The following is a 26613-nucleotide window of genomic DNA, read 5'->3' on the forward strand; positions in this document are numbered from 1 at the left end:
TAGGTATGTTCAAATAAACGATACCGTTCATGATTTCTAATTTGCCAAAAGATGCCATGACAAAAGCTTCAATCAAACACTGTCACAAAGGAGACAGTTTTCTAGTAGTGTATTCATTTTCAGGGTTTTCGGTTTCGGTAGTTTTTGTTATTTTTGCCCTACTCGTACCGGACCAGTACCATACCGCCATAACCGGTACGACTTTCAGTTTATACTTTTACTCTTTTATTATTGTATTCCACAAAATACTGCTTCAACCATAAACCAAGGACACTTGAGAGTTGAGAACCACAAACATGTTATTTTACTCCATTTATTTTAACTATCTTTAACAAGTATTCCACAAAATACTCCTCAATCTCCATAAACCAAAACGCTACTAAATGATCTTATAGAGTAATTTACAGAGCCGCCAAGATCTCATCTGCACCAGACACAGTGAACTCACCACCTTCTTCAACATTAGCAACCACCACCTTCAAGTTATCCACCAACAAAGCGAACCGCCTTGACCTAACACCGAGCCCTTTCTCAGCTAGGTCAAGCTCAAGCCCAAGTGCACGGGTGTAAGTTGCAGACCCGTCGGCTAAGAACTTCACATTTTTGGTCTCTGGGTATGACTTTTTCCATGCCTTCATCACAAAAGGGTCGTTCACTACAAATAAAAAACACACTTGAGTTATAATTTCAGTTATAGAATTAATTTAGTTTATTAGAAGACTTACCACTAATCAACAAAAGCTCCTCCACACCCTTTGATTTAAGTTCTTCAGATTTCTCAATGAAGCTGGGGACATGCTTCATACTGCGCCAAAAGAATATACATATCACTTCGCTAACACTCCACGTTGTGGGCGTCGGTGCCAAAACCACATCAACTTTTGGCGTTAAACATTGAAACGTAAGCGTGAAAGGGGGGCACCAAGAGGAGAGGCATTACCCCCTTCACGCATGTGAAGGAATTGTGAAATGAGGTCCACCCAAAAAGCCCATCACACTTTTTTTAGTTGTACCACAACGTGATAGTTGAAGGGTGAGTTAGTTAAAGCTTGTGCCCCATTGTCAACGTGGCGGGGCGCTATGCACTTTTTAGTTAAACCACACCATATATAAGGCAGCAAAGCAAACCACTCGAGCCCTTTCTCGGCTAGGTAAGCTCAAGCCAAAGGGCATTTGTATAGTTCTCTAATTATGTTTAAGCCAATTAGGGGTGTAAAGAGCCGAGCCGAGCCCGAGCTCGAACAGGCTCAAGCTCGAGCTCGTTTAATATATGAAAGCTCGAGCTCGGCTCGATTCGAGCTTTATTTCTAAAGCTAAAGCTCGGCTCGAAGGTAATTTTTCAAGCTCGAGCTCGGCTCGGCTCGGCTCGACTAGTTTAGTATTTATTAATTGTATTTATTGTTATACATATAATTTAGTTATTTTTTATATTTATATAAATGGTAAATATTATTATTTAAATATATGTTTAATATATTGATAAAAAAATATATAAAAAGAAAGCTCGTTAAGGCTCGCGAGCCGGCTCGAGCTCGATAAGCGAAGCTCAGGCTTAGCTTGTTTTTAGGCTCGAGCTTGAGCTCGTTTAAGCTTGGCTCGTTCGAGTTTTTTTTCGAGCCGAGTTCGAGTAGCTCGGCTCGTTTGCACCCCTAAAGCCAATCAATCAAATATATATAACAAGTTGACGTCCATGTGGTTAACTAAAAATTCTAAAAGTACATGGATGATCCTGTGATTTGAACTTTTTGTAACGCATTTAGTACCCAACTTTTTGCCAAAGCTACATGGATGATCCCTATGGTTTCCACTTTGTAATGCATTTAGAGGTGTACAAAAAAAACGGTTTTAGGATCGAAACCGGAAAAAAGAAAAAAACTAAAACCGGATTTTTTAAACCGCTTTTTTTTAAACCGGTTCCAACCCGGTTAGTATACTGGTTAGGATCTTGATCTTCGAAACTGGTTTAAAAACCGAAACCGGTTAATCAGTTTCTTTGGCACAAACCGGTTATAAACCAAAACAGTTATACCAGTTTAGGTTCCCATCATGAAAAACCGGTTAAAAAACCTAACCAGTTTCTTAAAACCGGTTTTTTCCCACACAAAAATAACCGGTTTGGTTAAAAACCGGACCTGTTTAAAAAAGGTACCTACCTGCAAGTGGGAGTAAAGGCACCGGGGACACCAAAGATGACGACTTTCTTGCCGGCGGCGAGAGAGTGAACGGAGACCTGTTGCATCTCATCTTTCTCGTCGAAGTGTGCAAGAGTTCCGTCGGGAATGCTGTCACCAACTTTGATCGGAGCCATTTGATGACGAGGGACTGGTTCAAGTATTTATTTATAGTGTAGGGTGGGGCGGACTTCACGGAATTATTATTATATTTTTTAAAGTGTTTCGGGTCCAGCTTCTTACTATAAACAGTTTGACTGAGTAACCGAAGAAATGTTCTGCCCAATCATCTATCAAATAATGATAATAATAAATTACGGTTATTATATTCAAATTTAATAGAATAACTAGGATTGCGACCCGCCGCAATGCGGCGGGAATTCTTTAGTTATAATCAAGTCAATCTAGGATTCGTACGTTATGTTAAACCTGTCAGACGGGTAAAAAATAGACGATGTAAAAACGTTCACTCACACACGCACGTTACGTTGTGTTAACTCACAAAATTTAGAACGAAACGTAAAAACGTTAAACCAAAGACGCACGTTGCGATGTGTTAAGCCACAAAATTTAGAACCAAGCATAAAGCGAAAACTTTGCGGAAAATGAAAACTATAAAGGATAAAAGTTGAAAGTAAAAAAAAAGTTATGAGAATAGATTACAAAAGATAAAAAGTTTTGGGTTAAAGGTAAAAAAACAAATAGTTTTGGGTTAAAAGTAATTTATGAAATACTTTTGGGTGAAAAGTAAAAAAAATCATTTTTTTTTTGGAAAACCCCCAAAGCCAACGTTACGACAACCATATACATAACCATTTTTTCTTTGAAAACCTCGCAAAGCACACCTCGCGTTACGGCGGGACGTAAAACGGTGTGTCAAATAGTACTAATGTCACACAACCGTCATCGACCACCAACACTGACTCGACCTAGGATATGCGTGTTGCGACGAACCTGTCAAACATGGAAAAATAGAGATAAAAACGTTGAACTATACATGCACGTTGCGTCATATTAACTCGAAATTTTTAGAACTATACGTAAAACGAAAATTTGCGAAAGATGAAAAGTATAAGCGGCAAAAGTTGCGAAGTTAAATTGCAAATAATGAAAAGTTTTGGGTTAAAGTTAAAAAAACAAATTATGTAGGGTTAAAATTGAAAAAAGGTAAAAACCTTTTGGTTTAAAATAAGAAATCTATTTTTTCTTTGAAAAACTTACAAAGCACAATTTACAAGTTGTTATGCACAAAAAACTTGCAAACTTATATATAGAATAATAATAATAATAATAATAATAATAATAATAATAATAATAATAATAATTATGTGATGTGGTCGTCAATTTTTACATGAACACCGATACGAACCTACAGCGAGATAACATGTTTCATATTTAATCATAACAAGTTTCGTGTCAATAATAGGTTGGCATGTTAACGTGGAAGTAAGGTTTATATAATTAATAATAATAGGTCGCATTTGTTTCTTAACATGTAATGTTCGTGTATGAACAAGTCATGTGATACGCTGATAATTTTTTCATGTCTTAACAGGTTGTTTAATACCGGGTTCATGTTTTGAAAATTTGACACGATAAGATTTCATGTCATGTCCGTATCTTAACAGGTCATTTCGTGTAACTTGTTTGGTTTTATCCTTCTAGTTAACAGAATCACAGATAAAATGAATGAATTGCCCTTCTCGCTAAAAGAAAAAATGGATGAAGTTAACTTAGTGGACTAAAATGACAACGTTTGAAACTATTTGGACTAAAATGATAACGTTTCAAACTTTTGGACTAGACTGGTAAAATGGTCAAATCACAAGAACTAAAATAACATTTAACTCGATAAAAATTCTTAAAAACTGATTTTCTTTTATTTGATTCCTATATAAGGAAATGATTTTATTACATTTCTGTGTTATTCTCTGTAACGAAATTATTCTCTTTTATTCAATCTCTGTATAAGGAAATGATTTTGATTCATTATTATTATTATTATTATTATTATTATTATTATTATTATTATTATTATTATTATTATTATTATTTGTAACGAAATGACTTTATCGAATTCAATCAAAACGAAATTCAAGCATAATAAATGAGATATAAATGGAGATTGAGATTTTAAATTAATTGTTAATGAGTTTTTATCAAAACGACGTAGTTTTGTATAGTTTCACATATAAGTTGGATGTATAATAGCCTCGCTCTATATTCACTTTCCCCCTATTTGATTATAATATTCTAATATGACTTACAAGGATGCATATGATTGGACTGGGTCCTCTTTAGTTAGAGATGACAATGAGCCAGGTATGATTAATCTCATACCAGGTTGTAAAATCATGTCCCATACCCAACCCAAAATCCATCAGGTATTCAACGGCTAATTACTCGTCGGGTATCGGGGATAATCATTATTGTTTTAAAAAAATACGTGTTGGGGTTTTCAAACATATTTTTTTTTTATATAATTCTCTGTTTTAAACACTAAAATAAATAACAATATAAAAAAAAACTACATGTGGTTATTAGGATATGATGTTTGACACATCCCAAATACATAACTATCATGATAATATAAATTTGCACTGCTATAATTTCGTATCCGTAACATACAAATATAAATAACATCATCTATATATGTCTCGAAAGAAAATTTTAGTTTCTAAGTAATGAAACTATTAGAACGAAGCATTTCTTAACAAAGATTAATAGAATATACAAATAAAAACACAAAATTTTTGGAAACATGTTTCGGGTAAATGGGTAAATTTAGGCTAAACTTTTTGGATAAATATACATGAAATGGAGATATAAATACATGAAATGGAGGTATAGATACGTGAAATGAAGGTATAAATAAGATAAATTGGAGGCATAAAACATGAAACACATGAAACAGATGTATTAAAGCTATAAATAGATTAAAATATGAATGGTTTAATTCGGTTCGTTAACTGAGGGTAAAGAAAAACAGAAAAAAAAATGACCCCCACTGATTTTTCGCTCGTAGTGTTAAAGTTACATAATTTTGTTTTTTGTTTTTTTTGTGTAAAATATTGGACTTTTTAAGAGTCCCCCCCCCCCCCCCCAACTGATTTGGATTTTAAGAGTCCGGTCTTCACTGATTTTTTGTTCAAGCTTCGCCACTAGTTGAGCACAACATTGGCAGCCCTCTCAGAGGTCTAAAGTGTTGTCTATTAGACCAAAGTATTGACCGATGGTTGTGTATGAATAGTTATTGATTTTTTAACGGTAAACTTGGATCGCTGATGGACTACTGAAGTATTATCGTGGCACCAACGAAACCGCCTGATATATCCATCTCCATCATCCATGTGTCAAGACATTAATTAGTGTATTAAACATTGTTGTCATTAGGTGTGTAACGGCTAATAGACATGATGACTACACAATGATTCAGTTACATATCATGAAATCGGAGAAGTAACTAACAAGTTGCCTAAACAAAGACACATTACTACACATGAAATCTTCATTTTAAGCACTTTTATTAGTTTTTTTTTTTTTTTTTTTAATTCATATATACACACACAGGAAGGATAATTATAAACCCTTTTGAGTTAAAAACACTTTGAAAACTCAATATTCATTATTTATTAAAAAAAATCTATGATTGAGATTAGATGTTACCTACGACCATTATTCTGAATATGTAAGAGACTAACAAAAAGTACACGTAACAACTTTTGCTTTTTCACTTTTCTTTCTGACACAAAAAGTGTAATAGGTTTTGTCTGCTACACTAAATTTTTTTATAAAACATATAACATATTTTTTACATGCACTACACAATGAAAACTCGTAAAAACTAAGTTTGACAATGTTACATTTCGTAAACCCTGCAAAAATCTGCTGTTGAAAACAAATAAAAAAGTGTAACATGTGATGCTACATGTATGTAACAGATGAAAAATGCTTTCTCTTTCCTGACAAAACGTGTCAAGATTTTGAAAAATATGTAACGCATGACAAAATGTGGTCCATCCATAAAATTATTTGTTTTCTTCGTGGATATTTGAAGTCAACCTTTATTAGTCGTCCATTAATTCACTGTCGAAATGCATAACCAACCACACTATCTCTAATTCAGCAAGTGGATATACACTATGCAATACTCATTCATTAGGACTTCTAAAATTAGTCAAATGAATAATTATGATTTACACTTATAAAGTATTTTGTTGATGTACTCATCTACCCTTATAAAGTATTTTGTTGGTTGTTTTAGAAATTTGATAACGCTTGGAGCATTATTATAACCTATAAATAAGCAACTACATTTGGCTTTGATGGGTTGTACCATATGCTTGGGGTGTTTGTGCGGGTCGAAAATCCAAGATTTCGTGGACCCAAGTGGAAACGGGGTCCGCGATTACTTGGAAGTACCCTAGTGTTGTGTTGGAGGGTGATGATTCGGTTGGTGCGTTTTATTCGGTTGCGTTGACGAATAACTATCGGATACGGGTACGAAAATGATTCATAAGGGGAAAAATACGAAAAGTAGGATTGTTTCAAAGGGAATTTCGGCTGGAAATTCAAGAAATTGTTATAGGGTCTTGTTCAGGTTCATTCACGAGCGGAGAATGCTAGAAATTCGTCGCAATGTGATTCGATGCTTATTGGCAACAACGCAGCTGCTAATACCTACCCCTATATTCAGGTATTTAATATTTGCACACACGTAAATACACACACGTATATATACACACATATGGAGGGCGGTCCTCGACAGAATTCCTACAAGAGCTGCGTTGGCGAGAAGGAACATTTATATTGCTGATTTGTATTGTTCGTTGTGCGAGGAAGGAGTGGAATCGGCTGCACATCTTTTCACTGGCTGTGCGTTTTCTTGTGGCGTGTGGCAAGGGATCTCTCAATGGTGCAAAATTCCGACGATTTTTTGCTTTTGACACTAAAGATTTGGTTGACATTTTCAAGAATTGTGGTCGACCTCTCGTTTATAAAGAAACAATTCAAGGTTTGATCATTATCACATGTTGGCATATTTGGAAAGCTCGCAACGATTTGATTTTTAGAGGCATCATACTTGTTGCTTCTTTTTCTGTTTTGGCCCAAACTCTTTGCCTTTCCTCTTCTGCCCTTTAGCCTGATCATATCAAAAACAAAAAATTATAAACAAAAAGATGGATAATATTTACGAAAGGGCAACGCATACGTCTGCAGAAAAAGTCTTGAGGGGATCTCCGGCTTTTTTACAACCCCTGCCGCTGTTGTTATTTCTTCCCATTGCGGCTCGGGTGAGTTTAACAAATTTGCTAGCTTGTTGAGTTGTGGGGTCCAGCAGGTACTCAGGCACATCGCGTAGATGAGGCGCAGGGGCTTTCTTGCTTAGAAGCTTGTCATGCTTCAGAAGATCTTTCAAATAAAAAAGAGTAAATTACAAGTTTTGTCCTTTATGTTTACATCAAATTGCAGGCGCTGTCCTTTTGGTCAAAAGTTTACAGGCGGTGTCCTTAACCTTTCAAAATCTTGCACGTTTTGTCCTTTAGGTCAAACCTAGTTAGAAATCTCAGTTAAAAATTGTTATATGCAATGCACATGAGGGTAAAATGACAGTTTTTACCATTTTACCCTCATGTGCATTGCACATGACAGTTTTTAACTGAGATTTTTAACCAGGTTTGGCCTAAAGGACAAAACGTGCAAGATTTTGAAAGGTTAATGCAAACTTTTGGCCAAAAGGACAGCGCCTGCAACTTGTAATAATAACTTTTCAGAGATCAAATTAATATAGGTTTTGTCGTGTATAAATTACGGTTCTAGGGACAATTTTCACTTTACTTACCTAAATCCCTTGGATTTTCTTGAAAATGAGCTTTCAACCTGAACAACAGAGTAAATCATCAAAATATAAATATTGACCAACCCAAATGAATATTGACCAACAAAAATTTAACCCTAAACATAGACTTTAAAATGAACTAACTTGTCAGAATTAAGAATTTCATTGCGAAGATCTTGAGCTCGGGCTTCTTTGACGACGATTTTCGTCACACTCCTTGCGACATCCTGCAAAAATCAATCTGTATAATAAATAAATACTTGATTTGACTTTTTTTTTTAAAAAATTATAAAATCCAAATTAAATCAATCGACCAGTTACCTCAGCTCTATACCGTAAAAACTCGACAGCATTCTTCTCCAAAAGCGGAAACGGAGCAATATATGTCACGTCTTTCTCTTCGTCTTCTCCCAAAAACAACTTCCATCTCATCAGGAGAAACCTGTTTCAAAATCAGCATTAAAGTCTTAACATTTATATGAATTATGAAGATGTTGTTTAAGAATCAAGAAATCAAGTAGTCAAAACGACTTACGATCGAAACAGATTGACCCGTGTTAAATGCTCGTCCAGTTCGCCCGATTCGATGAACATATCCTGCAGCACTCAAAGGCATATCAAAGTTTATGACCGTATAAACGTTTTTGAAATCTATGCCTCTAACGACACCAAACTCTGAGTCCAATTTCCGCTTCTTATGTTTTTTTGACCTTTTCTTTTCTGCGTCGGTTTGTTCCTTTTCTTTCGTTTCACTATCATCGGTTGCAATCAAATAATCAAAGAGCCCAGCATTGAATCCCTGAAGAACACGGATCACGTCTTTTAAGCATAGGAAAATATTATAAAGTTTAAAAAAAGGCAAATTGGAAAATAATAATCCCATCTTTCTGAAATTGGCCGATAATAATCCCAAGTCAGTTATTAGCCAATAATAATCCGACCTCGTCCAATTTTTTTGTAAAATAGTCCGCCGTTAAAATAGCTTAACGGAGTTAAGTGTTTTTCCGAATTACAACCCGATGTTTTAGGGCTATGTAGCACGGGGACTCCATTTATGTGGCCGTACCCGTATCGGGTACTTGTCGGGGACGGAAACACCATGGGTACTCGTCGGGGACGTTTCCTAAACGTTTCCAATGTCGGAGACGTATATGGCGGAAGTATCCAGCCCGTTTCCATTTAATTTTAGGGTTTTAACCCTTTCAAATTCCATAATCGGCCATTAAATAAATATACCTATCATATTCGGCTTCTCTAATCTCTAAACTCTCAAGTCTCATCATCTTTAATTCTCTATCGATTTCCGATCTCTCACTAGATGAACCGGAATTTGAAAATGATTTGATTATTGATAATTAATTACCTTTGGAAGATGTAGTATTTTTGGAATTTGTTTAATATATTTTTATTTTTTTTGTATTTTTTATTGCAGTACCCGTATCTTGAAATTTTGAGTTATGCCGTTCCTCGTTCCCGTATCGTCCCCGTACCCCGATCCCGTACCCGTTCCAGTGCTACTTAGTTTTAGGGCTTTCGATCAGAACAAGGATACGATTCGATTGATGTAAAACTTACCTCGAAATACTGCCCCCAACCCACGAAAACTGTGCTTCAATTCGGGTGTTTAACTTACAATTAACAAAATTCAAGCCATTTCGAACACAATTTCGAGGTAAGTTTTACATGAATCGACTCGTATCCTCATCCTCATTCTGATCAAAAGCCCTAAAACATCGGTTTGTAATTCGGAAAAACACTTAACTTCGTTAAGCTTATTTTAACGGCAGACTATTTTACAAAAAATATGGACGAAGTCGGATTATTATTGGCTAATAACTGACATGGGATTATTATCGGCCAATTTCAGAAAGATGGGATTATTATTTTCCAATTTCCCTTAAAAAATGAGCCAAACTGGATACCTCTAGGATATGTAGCCTTGAATTTACGGGCAACTCGGCATTTAACACAGCGGATTTTATACCAAACTGTAAATAAAAGGTTTGAGTTCTAAGATGCACAAAAACAGGTCAACATGTCAACATAATACCTGTTCAAGAAACAGTTTAAGTCTAAAACTTGCGTCGATGGTGTTTGTAAATACTAAAACTTTCTTTTGTACAAGATCGAGCTTCAAAAGTGCGAGAATGTGGAGAAGCTTATCCCGTTCGCTGCATTGTATCTGAATATAAAAGCAGGAATGAGCACAAAAAAAAAATACAAAAAATAAAACTATAGCTTTTACGGTCTTACCCAAAATTGCTGAACATTTTTAGGGACGATATCGTCCTTTCCATCACCGACATCTGGTAACGTAAGAATGTAGGGATTGTGTAGATAAAGCTTCTTCAAACTTTCAACATCTTCACTGCAAATGTTACATGGCCAGATATGAATCTCAAATAGGGCTGTTCATAAAGCTCGCGACTCGTAGCTCGCTCGAGAAAAACTAGCTACAAAAACTCAATTTGAGATGACGTGAACCAAGCTGGCTCATTTGGAACCAAGCCCAGCTCAAGCTAAGCTCGGCTCGGCTCGTTGGCTCGTTCTTAGGGTCGTTTAACTCCGACGTAAAGCTCAAGCCAAGTTTAACCGCCTGAATTAATTTCGAGCTTGAGCTCGACCCCACCCTGGCTCGACTCGGCTCGACTCGTTTACAGCCCTAATCTCAAAGAAGAAAGTCTTATAATGGTTATATTTTCTAAGCATGAATAGTAAGTATATCTTCGCATAAGTAAAGTGAAATTATACAGTTAGTTAGTTAGTTACCTTGAGGTAGCAGACATAAGAAGGCACTGGCATCGTTTCGGAATGTGAGCTTTGAGATCTTTAAGATTCTTCTCATATCCATAAGTGAAAAGAAGATCCGCCTGATTACAAGTTTACAGCCACAAATCAGTAATAGCGTAAACACGATTCAACAAAAATTCATTCAACTAAAACAGCCATATGATCCAAGCTTAATCTGCCATGGTAGGGCTGCAAACGAACCGAACAAACACAAACAAGGCTTTGTTCGTGTATGTTCGATAAGGAAATAATGTGTTCACCAACTCTTCGCTGAACGTTCGGTTCGCTTGCAGCCCTACTTGAGAGTACCTATATGCTCCCCTAAAAAAATCTATATGGCCATGACGAACGCTATGGCAAAGCTAAGTTAAGGGCAAAATGGCAAACAAAAGGTGAACTAAATCTTAATCTTAAATATTACCATATTATAAATTAGGAACATGTTGGTGTTTTACAAAATTGTACAATAAGCATGCAGAGTTTTTCAAAAAAAAAAAATTGAGTTTTCATTTCTAATCCAAAGGTTTTCGTTTTTTTACACTTTAACCTCTTTTTTTTTTTTTTTTTTTACTTTTAATCTAAAAATTTTCATTTTTTTCCAATTTCACTCAACACACTTTTATTTTAAACTTTGATCTCCATATTTTTCATCTTTTTGTAAATTTTTCGTTTTACGTTTCGTTCTAATGTTGCGAGTAAACACGCCGCAATGTGCGTGTGGGTTTCAACATTTTTCGTCTACTTTTTTCCCGTTTGACAGCTTGAGATTTCCAACCGTGGGGTCGAAAACATATGTACAAAAAATTCTATAAAACCGGGGGGTCAAAAACGTATATACCCAAAAATTTCTATATGAAAACTACATAATCTCCACTAACGAGCAAAAAGTTCGGGGGGTCGGCCGCCCCCTCCCGTCCCCACAAAGCAATGCCCTTGACAGGATCGTCACAACGCGTCTATTTTTTCCTGTTTGATAGGTTTGTCGCAACGCGCATGGTCTTAGATCGACTTAGTTTTTCTTTTCTATTTTTATGTTTCAGTCTAATTTCTTCGCATTAAAATGCCGCAACAGGCATGCGTCGTGGTTCAACGATTTACATATGCTTTTCGTTCGGTATTACTTTTTTCCTTTTTGTTTATTTTGTTTTTATGAGCTTTTCCGGTTTTACTGGTCGCCGGTAGTTGTGTAGCATTAGTGCTACTTGACAAGGTTTATGCCCCCGTTGCAACGCGGGGGACTTAATACTAGTTCAATTTGAATATCAAACAACAGCCCACTTGAATGTTTGTGAACAACAAACAACAATACAAAACCATATAAAAAACCAAAACCTTGCAAGAGATTCAAACCTCATCAAGAACAAGAATCGAAAGAGACTCTTGTATCCCTTTCGCCTGAAGAACACCCGAAGATAAGCACCGTTGAACGCACGCAGGGGTCGAAACAAAAACATCCGGAGGCCCCGCTAATGCACTCGCCTACAAACCAAAACACACAACCAAACATCACCATTTCAACTCCAAACCCCAAAAAAAAAACTTCCCATAACAACAAAAAGAACCAAACCAACCATTTCCGAAAAACTTGGTTCACCCGTCAACTGAACCACTTTCAACTGACTCTGCACAACTCAACTAATGACACCACCTCCGAATAAACCTGTTCAACAATACCCACAATTAAATTATTTACAAGGGTCGGGATCATCTGAAAACGCCTTTTAATGCGAAAGTATGTAGTTAATATCCCGATATATCAATGATATATCGGTTATCAGTCCCCTACCGAGATATCGGTGCAAAATATCGATACCGATAATATCGGCGATGTTGACCGATATATCACCGATTTTCCCGATATCAGTACCTTTCTTCTTAGTTCTACCATTCGTCTTTCTTCTAACTGTTGCTATTAGTGTTTTAACTCTTGGTCATCGGTTCCTACTTGCTACAATTATTCGTGTTTTGGAAGTTGCAAAAGGTTAATTTGTTAATGGTAAGTGAGTATACTGAATTGTTAGTGTTAAGTTGCTATATATATAAATTTAGCATGATATTAAAATTACTGATATCCCACCACGATAACCGATATCTCAAATATCAGTCCTTGACAGATATCCGATATTTTACCACATTAACTACTTATGCAAAAACTCTATCTACGCATTACCAAACCCCAAACCCTAAACCCTAAACCAAAACTAAGGCTGGCAAATCGTGTCTTAACAGGTTTAACAGTTCTAACATTGTAATTTTAATTATTTTAAAAATTAAAAAAGTCAAAGGGTGTATTTTTCAGTCAAACGGGTCTAATCGTGTCTTAATAGGTACCCAATTGCCAGCCCTAACCAAAACCCTAAAAAGCTAAGCCCTACTCCCCAAAAAAAAGCTAAAAAACAAATTTTTACAATAAAAATCAAATCTTTATACCTGTTGACAAAGCTCTCTTGACGGAACAAGAATGATAGCAGTAGGAGCCAATGCTTTCTTCGCCAATGAAACACTACTACTGTTACTATCCAACAAGATGAGTTTTTGAAGCAACGGAAGCAAGTAAGCAAACGTTTTACCAGAACCCGTTTTCGCACGAGCAACGACATCTTTACCCTCCTGTTATTCCACACAAAAACATCAATCAATGAGTGAATCGAACAGACGACTAGATTACAAACGTTAAAAAGGGAACTTACGAGGATTAATGGGATTCCGATTTGTTGAATTGGAGTGGGTTGTTGGATGTTTTTCTTGGTTAAGGCGTGAATTAGACGTGGGTCTGTTCAAAGGTGAGTTCTTGTGGTTCTTCGGTGTTTGACATTTTTGGTTGCTTGAAGACGACGGCAGGCAGGAGGGGAATAGATGTCTGATTTTGAATACCTTCTTCACCCTACAAGGATAGTTTTTGTTGTGTGTATGATTCAGCCCCTGTGTTTATATTTTTAGTCACTTCACTCCCTTGTGTTGAACCAGTGGCGGAGTCGGAGCTGTGCAGCCGGAATTGCAGCGGCGTCAATTCTCCGTGGCGGCTGTTTGTTTGCTGTGTTGAACAAGAACGTGTTTTTTTTGGTAAAGAATGCAAGGAGTGTTAAACCACCGTAAAACTCAACAACCCGCTCCCCAACCCGATCGCCACAATCGCCAAAACGACAACCCTTTACTCTTCATCGGGCCCAATGGGTACCCATAAAGACCTTTATTCCCATCAAACGAGCTCACGTTAAATCTTCGTAGGTTTCTAGTTCGGTTCCCGAGACTCTCGGAAACCGGACCGAACAACTTGTTATTTGACACGTCAAAAACAGTTAACCGGACCAGTCCCCCTAGCTGTGGGGGGATTGGTCTGGTTAATAAGTTGTCGTGTAAGTCGATAATGTTAAGGTAACTACACATTGATAATGAGGGAGGGATTGTGTCTGAGTGTTGGTTTGAGGAAAGATTTAGTACGGCTAGGTTGACTAGGTATTGGTTTGTTTGGGGGATATGGAGAGAGGAGTCACGGAAGGGATTAAAATGATTTTGAGTTTGGTGAAGATGCAAAAGGAATAAGAGATATAATTAGGGCTGTTTAAAAAGCTCGCGGCTCGGAGTTCGTTTGAAGCTCGCTCGGATTTAGCTCGGAAAAAGCTCGCTTGATTTGGCTCGGTTTAAAAGTGAGCCGAGCCGGCTCGGCTCGGTTAGAAAGTGAGCCTAGCTCGGCTCGGCTAGTAACAAGCCGAGCTGGCTCGGTTCGGCTCGCTCTGTAGCTCGGCTCGGTTTAGCTCGAATTTTACTTATAATAAGTTTTAATTTTATATACATTATAATATATTACAAAAAAAACTGATTATTATTTACATGTATATAGGTTTGTAATTTGATATTTATGGCATATTTGAAGATTGATTACCATACTAATGAATTAATATTGTATTTTATTGAAATTAAAACTTATTTTGCGTTGTTAAACTTGATTTTGGTATGAATTGTATTAGGTTGAACTTATTTTGAATATATTCTTTTAAATTATTGAATAATATTTTAGGCTACTAAATTTTAAGAGGTGTATATTAGTTTTTTTTTTTATAAAATTGAGCCAAATCAAGCCGAGCCGAGATAGCTCGGTTTAAAACCAAACCGAGCCCGAGCTTAGATTTTCAGCTCGGTTTCAAATCCGAGCCGAGCCAGCTCGGTTTATAATCGAGCCGAGCCCGAGCTTGGCCTGGCTCAGCTCGGCTCATGAACAGCCCTAGATATAATGTGGGGTGTTTGTTTATTGAAAGAGATATGTTTTGTTTATTGTGAGTCTTGGTTTACATGAGCTCTTTTATAAGTTATCATGAGTTTCAACTTGAAAGGGATATCTTTTGTTTATTGTGAGTCTTGGTTAGAATATGGGGTATGGGGCTTGGGTTGGGGGAAAATGTCCAAGCCACCACCCCAGGTGGGCTTGGGTTGGGGCGTGGCCTTTGGGGCTTGGTTTGAAGCCCGGCGTGGGGCGGGCTAGCGGTCCGATGTGGCGGCCTTCTATTCGCTTTGTTGGCAATGTCATAGCGGGTGTTTGAATTAACAAAATTTTGTAATCGTTTTTAGGTTTTTTTTGTAATCGTTTTTAGTTTTTTTTTATGAGTTAACTGTCATTTTCGTCCCTGTGGTTTGGTCACTTTGGCCATTTCAGTCCATTTTTCAAAAATGCGCCATTTTCGTCCCCCACGTTCTGGAAAGGTGTCATTTCAGTCCAAAAATCATAACCCAGTTAAGTCAGTTAGTAAATAAGGACTGATTGTGTAAATTTGTAACATAAAGGACTGATTGTGTAAATTTGTAACACCACCACCACTAGCCCTGCCACCACCACCACTCCGCTGCCACCACCACCGCCACCACCGCCACACCGCCACCACAACCACACCACCACCACCGCCACCACAGCCACTGCCACCACCACAGCCACACCGCCACCACAACCACTGCCACCACCGCCACCACCGCGACTACGGGATCTTGTGCGATTATCTTTGTGGCTTGTGCGATCAAGAGTTCATCATCATCGTCAATCATCACGTTGATCATCATCAACAGTTCTTCGAACCACCATTCCATACATAACCCGACCTGCTACCATGACTGAAAGAATTGAAATGGTGAAGATGGAGGTTTCAAAACGGAAGATGGAGGTGAACGGAGATGATGGTAAGATGACGGAGAAGTGAAGTTGCAAGTTTCGATGACGGATACATGAAGTTGCAGGTTCCAGAAACACTTCAGATTCATAACGGCTACCACAGCCCTGCCACCACCACCACTCCGCTGCCACCACCACCACTGCCATCACCACCACCACACACTCTCTGTTTCTGTCGATCTGGGTCGAATTGAACGGACATCTGAAGTTCCTTAGATCCCCACAAACATTTTACACCCCTCACAATGCTCAAACACATCGATTTTAGCCGGAACCGAACCTGCAACTTCGCCGGAATCTTCACAGTGGCCGGAATCAGTCAACACGTCGTTCCAGCCTTAATGGTTCGTTTTTCTTGTTCCGGTTCATTCGTATATACTTGTACAATGTTTGCACCAGGTTAATTGGAATATAACCTGATTTTGGTCGTTAATTTGAGCCATTGACTTTCCTGTTTGACCTTCTGTTGACCGATTTGGGGGAGATGACACTGTTGACATCTGTGAGAGTGGTGGTGGCAGCGGAGTGGTGGTGGTGGCAGGGCTGTGGTGGTGGTGGCAGGGCTGTGGTGGCGGTGGCGGTGGTGGCAGCGGAGTGGTGGTGGTGGCAGGGCTGTGGTGGTGGTGGCGGTGGTGGTGGTGGCAGCGGAGTGGTGGTGGTGGTGGCAGCGGAGTGGTGGTGGTGTTTAATATTTACTTAAATGGTCCTTTATGTTACAAATTTACACAATCAGTCCTTATTTACTAACTGACTTAACTGGGTTATGATTTTTGGACTGAAATGGCACCTTTCCAGAACGTGGGGGACGAAAATGGCGCATTTTTGAAAAATGGACTGAAATGGCCAAAGTGACCAAACCACAGGGACGAAAATGGCAGTTAACTCTTTTTTTTATTTTGTAATCGTTTTTAGGTTTTTATTTTTATTTTGTATTTAATAAAATTTTAGGCTTTTTTTTATTGTTGTGTGTATTTTTTTAATTTTTTGTAACTTTTTTTTAATAAACTGCCAAGCCACGCCTCAACCCAAGCCCTGCCATACCTCACGGACATGTCACTCACCGGTGGGGGGCTCCCACTCCACGTGTCAATTCATGCCCCCAACCCAAGCCCCACCATACCCCACGTTCTTAATATAAGCTCTTTTATAAGTTATCATGAGTTTCAACGCTTATCTATTGTTGTTTTACAATTTTTTGTATCACTAGTTACAAAATAAATATAGTTGCAGTTTCGTTTTGACAGATAGAAAATAAGAAATCATTCATCAATATACTTTTTATGATACAATTTCATTAATATTTATAGAAATTATGTTTCTAAATATTTAAAACATAAACTATATACGCACTAAAATTATTTAACTTTTTGTAAAATGACAACCATCATAGAACCACTTTATAAGTTCTCATAATTCATTATGAACATCTTCCTTTTTTAGCTCACTCCCCATACCTACAAATCAACACAAACAATTAAATCCAATAAAACATGAAGGCTAAAAAAATATAGTTTAAATTTATTTACCTGAACTTTACCGTCAGATGTTCCAATCACTAATAGATCTTCATTGTCGTCGAGAGCCATGCACAAAACTTTCGAGTTTGAACCAATTTGTAGTGCTTCTTTCTTCACGAGTTTGTTTCTACACCATACTTCCAACGTCCCTGTTTTGCAACCGAAGTAAATAAACTCTGAGCTTATAGCCATCGTACGTACTTCACTTGTCAACGAGATAGATTGGACCAAATCGTAAGTTGAAGCGTCCCAAATCTTTAAGAAAAAAAACAAAAAATAATATGTCAAAATAATAATAATAATAATAATCGACATGATTTTTAACCGGTATAAGTTAGAAGTATCAAAAACGAAAAATTCATATTCTTTTAGCTTTTTTTTTTTCTAGTGTATCTACATTTTTAGTAAATACAACATGATAGTTATTATCTAGTAAGTATACAGATGGTCCCTGTGGTTTATCAAAATTTTGGATTTGGTCCCTAGTTTTCTAAAGGTACACGAATAGTCCCTGTGGTTTGCACTTTGTAACGTATTTAGTCCTCAACCAACAAATCTAAAGGTTTTAGCAGGTCCCAGTTAGGGATTAAATGCGTTTCAAAGTGTAAACCATAAGGAGTATCCATGTACTTTTTTTTTTAAAAAAATTGGGTGCTAAAATTTTGGTAAACCACAAGGACCATCCGTGTACCTTTACCCAACTTGACCCATTACTGCTGGAAAAAATGACCGGTAAAACCGTTACCCAACTTGACCCGTTACCTTAAATGCAGTTCCTTCAATGGAAGAACAAGCAGCATATATCAATCCATCATGAACCTGCAACACATTCACTCGATTCCCTTTCGCTAGAAGCTTTCGCGACCCACTTTGAACAGATGTTAATGTTCCACTCGACAAATCGATATCCTGCAACGTTACAAGTCCGATAATAACAAGACTCTTAGCTAAAAACGCGAAATCACGAGCAAATAATGTACCTGAATGCTGTTATCTAGACATCCTGAGTACAATCTTCCGTTAACTAGCGCTAAACACTTAACGACTTTACTTGGATTCAGTAACTTTGATTCTCCGTTCCACGAATTAACCTGATAAAAGGAGAAATGATTTAGAGATAATATGGGTCGGGTTCGCGGGTTCAACCAGACCAGTACCCGAAAATTTTAGAAGAACCCAAACACGACCTGAACCTGAAAATCGTGTCATACATATAAACCTGAACACGACCCAAATATTCACGGGTAGACCCGAACACGACCCGTTCAACCCGAATTTTTTAAATTTTTAATTTTTTTCCGCAAATTAATATATGGAATTTAAAGTTTACTACAAAAGAACAAAAATGTATATAATACAATTACATTTAAATTAGAGTAAATTATGATTTTGGCCCCTGTGGTTATATCACTTTTACCATATTAGCCCAAAATAGATTTTTTTAACATCTGTGCCCCTATGGTCTCTATAACTAACTATTTTGGCCCCTAAGTCTAACTCAACCCATTACCCTGAGTCTAACCACAGGGGCCAAAATCGTAATGGGTTGAGTTAGACTCAGGGGCCAAAATAGTTAGTTATAGAGACTATGGGGGCACATGTGTTAAAAAATTCTATTTTGGGCTAATAGGGTAAAAGTGATATAACCACAGGGGCCAAATTCGTAATTTACTCTTTAAATTATAAAATCTTATGTCAATTTCTCTTTTTACATTATAATTATCCAATATTTAATTTAGAGTAAATTACGTTTTTGGCCCCTGTGGTTGTATCACTTTTACTATATTAGCCCAAAATAAGAATTTTTAACATATTTGCCCCCATGGTCTCTATAACTAACCATTTTGGCCCCTAAGTCTAACCATTTTAGCCCTCATGGTCTCTATAACTAACCATTTTGGTCCCCATGATCTCTAGACTTAGGGGCCAAAATGGTTAGTTATAGAAACCATGGGGACAGATATGTTAAAAATTCTTATTTTGGGCTAATATAGTAAAAGTGGTATAACCACAGGGGCCAAAAACGTAATTTACTCTAATTTATAATGTAAAACTTATTGTAAAAACATATAATAGAAGTTAAACGGGTCAACCCACCAACCCGACCCGTTTAGAAACTGATCCAAACCTGTTTAGACTAAACCCAAACCCGCGAATTTCGTGTTAGGTTCGTGTCGTGTTTTCGGTCGTGTCAGAAATTCACACCCCTAATTATGATCTTAGAATTCCAATTATAGTTGGGTTAGCCTACAGGTGGTTTTAACTACCAAACTAACGGCTAGTAACCGATTTAACTACCAGTAATCCCAGTTTAACAGACTCAGAATATTAGCACACTCGAGTTATACCTTGATTCCAGCGCCTTGTGGAATAAAGCACGCGATGTTGTTTGCGACAAGCAGATTGTTGACATGTTCTTTCACATCATACACTTCTTCGCAATAAACGTCTTCCTTGTTAATCGACCACACCTGCGTCATCAAGCAGACATATGAGTTGATTAATAATATATGGACAAAATGTATCATAGAAGCCCAAGATTTACGAAATTACCCTGATGGTTTTATCGTGTGATCCGCTATATAGAGTGTTTCCTGATGGTGGAACCGTTAAGCTGGTGACCGCTTTCGTGTGTTCTCGAATCTCTTGGGTAAGACGAAGAACGCTGCCTTTACCTTTGCTTGTATTTTTACCAGTCCAGATCTTTATTGTACCATCTGAATGGCCTGAAAAGATCTTGTCTTTGTGGCATGTTATTGATAGAACAACTCCATTTATGCTGCAATCTTCTTGGGCCAATTCTTTATGATTCCACAGTTCCTGATGATACCATAAAGAACGAAGCGGCCATTAATCATGATTTTATTGTGTTTTGAGCAGTGTTGTAAGAACCGTTAGGCGCTAGTTAGTTGGCCAGTGGGGTACTGACTAGCGATTAATATCGGGATTGTGATTTTTATATGTAATCTTTAGTTTTATGTATATACGGACACGCTTTTATTTGTAATTTTTTAGCAAGACAAGTTTTAACCCCTGATCGGCTCATTTTTTTAAGTAGACAAAACTAGTCACAAAAATTTACAAGGTTTGACCGCGAAAATGGCCATATTTTGGACGGAATCTGTCTGGAACCGCCGATTTTTGGCCGATTAGGACGGCCTAGGGCCGCCGTTAACTGTCAAGTGATTAATCGGCCGATTAGAGGAAAATTACTTGGTAAACCTCCTCCAACTAGCGATTACTCGACGACCAGTGGCGAAGCTTGACAATGAAGACGCGGGGGGGGGGGGGGGGGGCGAAAACGTATATACCCAAAAACTTCTGTAGAACCAGGGGGTCGAAAACGTATATACCAAAAAATTTCTATACGAAAACTACTGAGCAAAAAGTTCGGGGGTCCCCCGGCCCCTCTTAAGCTGCGCCCCTGTCGACGACTAATCGAATGCTGGTCGGGATTTGTACAACCATGGTTTTGAGGGTGTTTGGAACTACTTACAATGCTAGATTCACTCCCTTCAGAAAAAACTTTGAGCATTTCAAACGCAACGGTCGATGATTTCTTGAATTCTCTTAGACCCTTGCTAATATCCTTCTTGTATATGGTAATATCGCGTATCCCATCTGAAAAAACTCCAAAAGAAACACAAAGATTGACATGAATAATGAAAATTATTATAAGCATGAAGTTATTTTTAATAAATGGATGCATGCTAACCAGGATCATGGATGAAACTACTAAGTGCAAGCATGGCAATAGTTTTATCTTCTGTATCTTTTGCAGACTTAAAGATTGACACGAACCGTTTAAGCAAACAGATTCGTGCGATTTCTTGAATCCCCATTTCCGGAAGATGTGTCAGCATGTCTAGAAGCCAAGTTGCCGAAACAAAACACTCCATACATATTTCAGCATGTCTACTCTTTAATCCTTCGGCTAATGCCTCAAAAATAAGCCCCGCCTCATGGTTCACTAACACAAACGCCATCTTTTTCTCCCATTCTTGCGCCGCCTTCTCCTCTTCCTTAAGTAAAATGTCATACATAGAATGAAAAAAAGTTATTTCAATAATTGTATGTACAGGGTAGGGATCCTGTACATTAATCCAGAAGTGTGAGAAGTGTATTATAACACTATATAACACCATACACACACCGTATAACACTATGTAACACCATATAACACCATATAACACTATATAACAATATATAACACTATACATCTATTATAGACATGCTATCAGACAAAATATAGTGTTATATTTGTTATATCGTGTTATATGGTGTTACATAGTGTTATACGGTGTTTATATGGTGTTATATAATGTTATATATAGTGTTATAATACACTTCTCACACTTCTGGATTAATGTACAGGTTCCTCTACCTGTATGTATCTATATGAGGCCGGTTAACGACGTTATCGTGCGATTCGTACGCGAGCATCTCAACAGAATATCTGATCTAATCTAGGCCTTTAATTGAACGCGGTGGCACAGTAGTAATTAACTTTGCATAATTACGCACGTTATAATACATAATTACGCATGTTATTTGCATAATTACGCATGGGTTGGGTTAACCCTAATTACACACGTTATTTGCATAATTACGCACGTTATATTGGTGGTTGCCTACCGTCGCACGTTAAGAGCCTTTTGTATGTAAACCTTTCACACACACACACACATGTATATATATATATATACTATCAAACTACAAACCATGGTTTCTTGATCATCTCCAGACCGCATTGTAGTTCTATAATGCTTATCAATTCCCGCACGTTGCAGAAGAAATTTACGAACAAGAGGCTTCCCGGAATAAGAAAATCGCCCTTGGAGGGTCAAAAGTGTGTCGGCTGCAGCAAGTTGAGTACTCGGAGAGTCAGAATTCTGGAGACATAATATCAGATTATCTATAGCTTCTTCTCTGTAAACACTCATCTTTCTTGGTTCCAACTGCAATGTTAATCACTTATATCTATATAACTTAAACGTTTATATTTAGTCGTATGGAATACAAATAATAAACAGGCGAAGAGCCTAACCAGAAGGTCAAGTTGCAGAAGGAGACCGGCAATTATCGGGGACTGATCGGCGTGAGCCGTTTGTAGATGTACGAGTAGCGTGTGCATAGTACTGTAAGCGCCTTCGTCTTTTATGATATGCAAGATCTGATTATTGAATGTTCTCCTAGTTGAAAGAGACCAACGTTTCAAACCGGGCATAACGAAATGACAGTTTATGGTTGGCGTAAAATGTCATTTTCGTCCATGAGGTTTAGCCAGTTTTGCGACTTTCATCCACAGGTTTGTTTTTCTGCATCTGTATCCAAAAGGTTTGAAATCTTGCATTTTCATCCGGCTCGTTAACTCCATCCGTTTTTCTCCGTTAAGTTAAGGGTATTTCCGTCTTTTTTGTTAAGTTAAAGGGCAATTTAGTCTTTTTAACTTTATGTAAAAAGACCAAATTGCCCTTTAAGTTAACAAAAATGACAGAAATACCCGTCACTTAACGGAGAAAAATAGATGGAGTTAACGAGCTTGATGAAAACGGCAAGATTTCAAACCGTTTGGATCCAGATGCAGAAATACAAACCTTAGGACGAAAATCGCAAAACTGGCCAAACCTCATCGACGAAATGACATTTTACTCTTATGGTTTTTGTACCATGAAATTAACCGTAAAATCATCTACACATGTAAGAAAAGCGATACCTGTTTAGTTTAACTAACTCCGAAAGAAACTGTATAATCTCAAACTGTTCTTGATCATTGACTTCAAGAAAGCACTCTAAAACCGGAGCAAGTTCAGCTTTATCCGCTATAACGTTTCTACACTTTCGTCTTCTTGTATACATCTCAAAAGTATTTTCATGGCTGCAACTCTTTCTTCTGTGTATTCCAATTCCAAACACTTAATAATGCATTCTATAGCCTTCCCAGAAATAATACTTTTAATGACTTCTAAAACCGCACCATTATCGTTGTCATTTTCGATAACTTGCGCCAATAGTATCACGGAAGCCGCTTTTGGATTCATACACATTTTCGAAAACTCATCTTCGCGTTTCTGGACGACAGTTAGAAGCTTATTCGCCATATCCATTTGTAAAAAAGTGGAAATAGAAGGTCTCAAAAGGTAAATCAACACAACGGCCTCAAACAAACCGTTCTTGAATAGGAAAATTATGCATTCGACGTCAGAATCAACGCGTGTTAGAGTCGAAATCACATCGTTATCTCTCGAACCCACCTCACACAGAAGAAAAACCGTCGCTTTCAACACTCGGGTGTCAACAGAATTGAACAAAATCTCTACAAACCCATTGACAACCGGCGGTTTCGACAACAAGTTTTGAATCTCACCTTCCATTTTCGCTTCTTGCCAGAATCTTTCAATCTTGAGAACCGCGAGTTCCGCCTTTTTCAAAACTTGTGAAGTACAAAGATCAGTGATCACAAGTCTAAGCTCGTTAATGTTTCCATCAATCGTCGCTTGGTTGACGACAATATCGCGAGAATAATCATACGATTCATGACCCGTTTGAGGGACATGAACATAATCGGTTTCTTGATGTTCAAACTGATCATTGCTAGGCGTTAATTCTTTCCAGCTAGCAATCAGCCTTTTGAGGACATAGTTAGTTTTAGGAAGTTGAAGATTGTGAAGCTTCTGGTGTGTGATCGGGCATGTGTAGTTTCCTCTATCGATCCATTCTTGAATAGCTTTTCGTTCATAAGTTTGACCCGTTTCTAGAGTAACCGGATCATCGAATATAAGTGTTGTTATTGGACATACAAAGTCTTTAGGTGGTGTATGCTTTCCACTACTAATCTGACTCTCAGTATCTTCCATCATTCCATGAAAGAATCAAGAACACTAAATCGTATATAAATGAAAATGTAAAGATTTTTATAAACTATTAGTCCAACTAATTGCATTGTTGATGTTTTGTTGTATTTGGATACAAAACAACATTTTGCTTAGGAAAATCAGCCTGTCCATGATCAAAAGCTTATGTTTTTCTTGTAGTTATCGATTGGCATCTTAATTTCGGCCTTAGAATCCGACGATTAAAGTCCAACAAGAAATGTTTCTTGAAGATAGTTCATGTTAGAATCTTTATCCGGTAATTTCGATTTGTTTGTGGATCTTTGATGGGAAAATTAAGATTCAAACTTTTAGATAAGTTTGGATTAGGAAAAGATCAAACAAGATTACTTGAATTTGTCCAACTGAAATAAAATACAAAAACAAAAAATTTTAAATAAAAGGGAAATAAGTAACAAACAAAAAAAGGCACTTTCATACAAGGTATTATACAAACTTACAAACAACAATATATGTTACAAAACAGGAAATATTTACTCATTATATCATATATAGGGTAGGGATCCTGTATATTAATCCAGAAGTGTGAGAAGTGTATTATAACATTATATATAACACTATATAACACCATATAACACTATGTAACACTATATAACAAATATAACACTATACATCTATCATAGACATTGTATATTATAACACTATATATAACACTATATAACACCATATAACACTATGTAACACTATATAACAAATATAACACTATACATCTATCATAGACATGCTATCAGACAAAATATAGTTGTTATATTTGTTATATAGTGTTATATAGTGTTATATGGTGTTACATAGTGTTATACGGTGTTTATATGTTGTTATATAGTGTTATATATAGTGTTATAATACACTTCTCACACTTCTGGATTAATGTACAGGATCATTTATCATATTATATATACACACTATTATACAAGAAATCCAAATAACATTATGAAGTTACATAAACCACCATTATGAGTGCAATAGTTGCACAAATTTAATCAATGTAGCAACTGCATTTTGAGCTGCCAAAGGGGCAAAAGTGGAAGCTTCATTAGAAATTGAAGAGCCTCCACCAGCCAAATCAGAAAGAGCTCTAATTGCAATAAATGGAATTTTTTGTTGATAGCAAATTAAGGCAACTGCAGCACTCTCCATATCAATAGGGGTCACATTAAATTTAGAGTTTAAAAAAGTTCTATAAGCCCCATTGTCTATAAACATGTTTGCACTCACACCCCTCTCAACTCTTGCCACTTTAGGTAACCTTGGTAAACAAGTTGTAGCATCTACACACTCCTCCAACTTCAAATCCTACATGATCACAAAATCATGATTCGGGTCATTTTGTTTTCGTAACAAGTATCATTGTATCAACTTATGACTAGAAAGAATAGTACCTCGAGTTTCTTGGAAAGCGTGAAGTAGTGCTTGTCAACGGGTACCCAAAATGCATGTTGTCTGGTTTCCGGAGTTGTATTGATTGGGAATACTTCTTCGGGTTGATACCAAACGTTATTTAAAAGGTTGTCTATGGTTGTGTCATTGTTGTAGTCCGAGAACTTTAGGTAACCAACGTCTCTAGTGTAGTCCCCATTGGATTCTAGAGGTAACTCGCTTTCGGGCCCTTGTCCATATCTCTATAGTGACAAAAAGTTTATTGTTATTACTTATTAATACTATACGCATTCGTTCTTTTCTTAAATCATCGAAGCGAAAATATAATATACCTGCCATGACCACAAGCCCGTATGAGCCCAAAACTTGGGGATGACCACGTCTCCGATTTCAAGCTCAGTATTTGCATTTCCGGCTATACCAAAATGTAGAACGCCTTTCACGTTGAATAGGCTCAACAACAATTGTGTCGTAATGCCCGCGTTTAGCTTCACATATTAATGATTAAGAATTTAAGATATGATCAAACGTGTACATGTTGCTAAAAAGAAAGAAATGCAATTCAATTGTGATGTAATAATATGGATTATGGACTTAGCTAGATTTTGGTTACATACCATGCTTAATCCGGTCATGACGATAATAACCCTTTGATTTTCGAGAGTTCCTATACGAAACCTTCTTCCTGTTAAAAGAATATGTCTTAATTAATATTAGACTATTTCAAGAATACTAGTAAAAAGGATTATTATTTCTAGATATATAAACATATAATTGCACCATTTTCCGACCCAACTATAAATCTATAATATAGAGCATTGGTGGTCCGGCCCAGTCGGGCTTCCATAGAGGGTGTCAACTGTGTCGA

General features: G+C 37.1%; 2 protein-coding genes and 2 pseudogenes across 2 annotated transcripts in view; all 4 read right to left on the reverse strand.

The window, feature by feature from the left end:
* Nucleotides 1-281: 281 nt before the first annotated feature.
* Nucleotides 282-2332, reverse strand: LOC110886918 (peroxiredoxin-2C). Its single transcript, XM_022134801.2, has 3 exons — nucleotides 2154-2332; nucleotides 726-805; nucleotides 282-655 (listed from the first exon to the last, which is right to left on the reverse strand). Exons 1-3 carry the CDS (start codon nucleotides 2306-2308, stop codon nucleotides 402-404), a joined length of 489 nt encoding a protein of 162 aa, XP_021990493.1. The 5' UTR covers nucleotides 2309-2332; the 3' UTR covers nucleotides 282-401.
* A 4456-nt stretch (nucleotides 2333-6788) lies between these two features.
* Nucleotides 6789-14187, reverse strand: LOC110883588 (annotated as a pseudogene).
* A 3006-nt stretch (nucleotides 14188-17193) lies between these two features.
* Nucleotides 17194-24332, reverse strand: LOC110883589 (annotated as a pseudogene).
* Nucleotides 24333-25291: 959 nt separating this feature from the next.
* Nucleotides 25292-26613, reverse strand: part of LOC110886919 (bark storage protein A) — a 2065-nt gene continuing 743 nt past the window's right edge. Inside the window, exons 2-5 of the mRNA XM_022134802.2 lie at nucleotides 26363-26430; nucleotides 26078-26233; nucleotides 25748-25987; nucleotides 25292-25661 (exon numbers count right to left, since the gene is read on the reverse strand). Coding sequence (XP_021990494.1) covers nucleotides 25320-25661; nucleotides 25748-25987; nucleotides 26078-26233; nucleotides 26363-26430 — 806 coding nt within the window. The 3' untranslated portion in view covers nucleotides 25292-25319. The remainder of the gene's footprint in view (nucleotides 25662-25747; nucleotides 25988-26077; nucleotides 26234-26362; nucleotides 26431-26613) is intronic.

Source organism: Helianthus annuus, chromosome 10 (assembly GCF_002127325.2).
Source record: "Helianthus annuus cultivar XRQ/B chromosome 10, HanXRQr2.0-SUNRISE, whole genome shotgun sequence".
Lineage (NCBI taxonomy): Eukaryota > Viridiplantae > Streptophyta > Magnoliopsida > Asterales > Asteraceae > Helianthus > Helianthus annuus.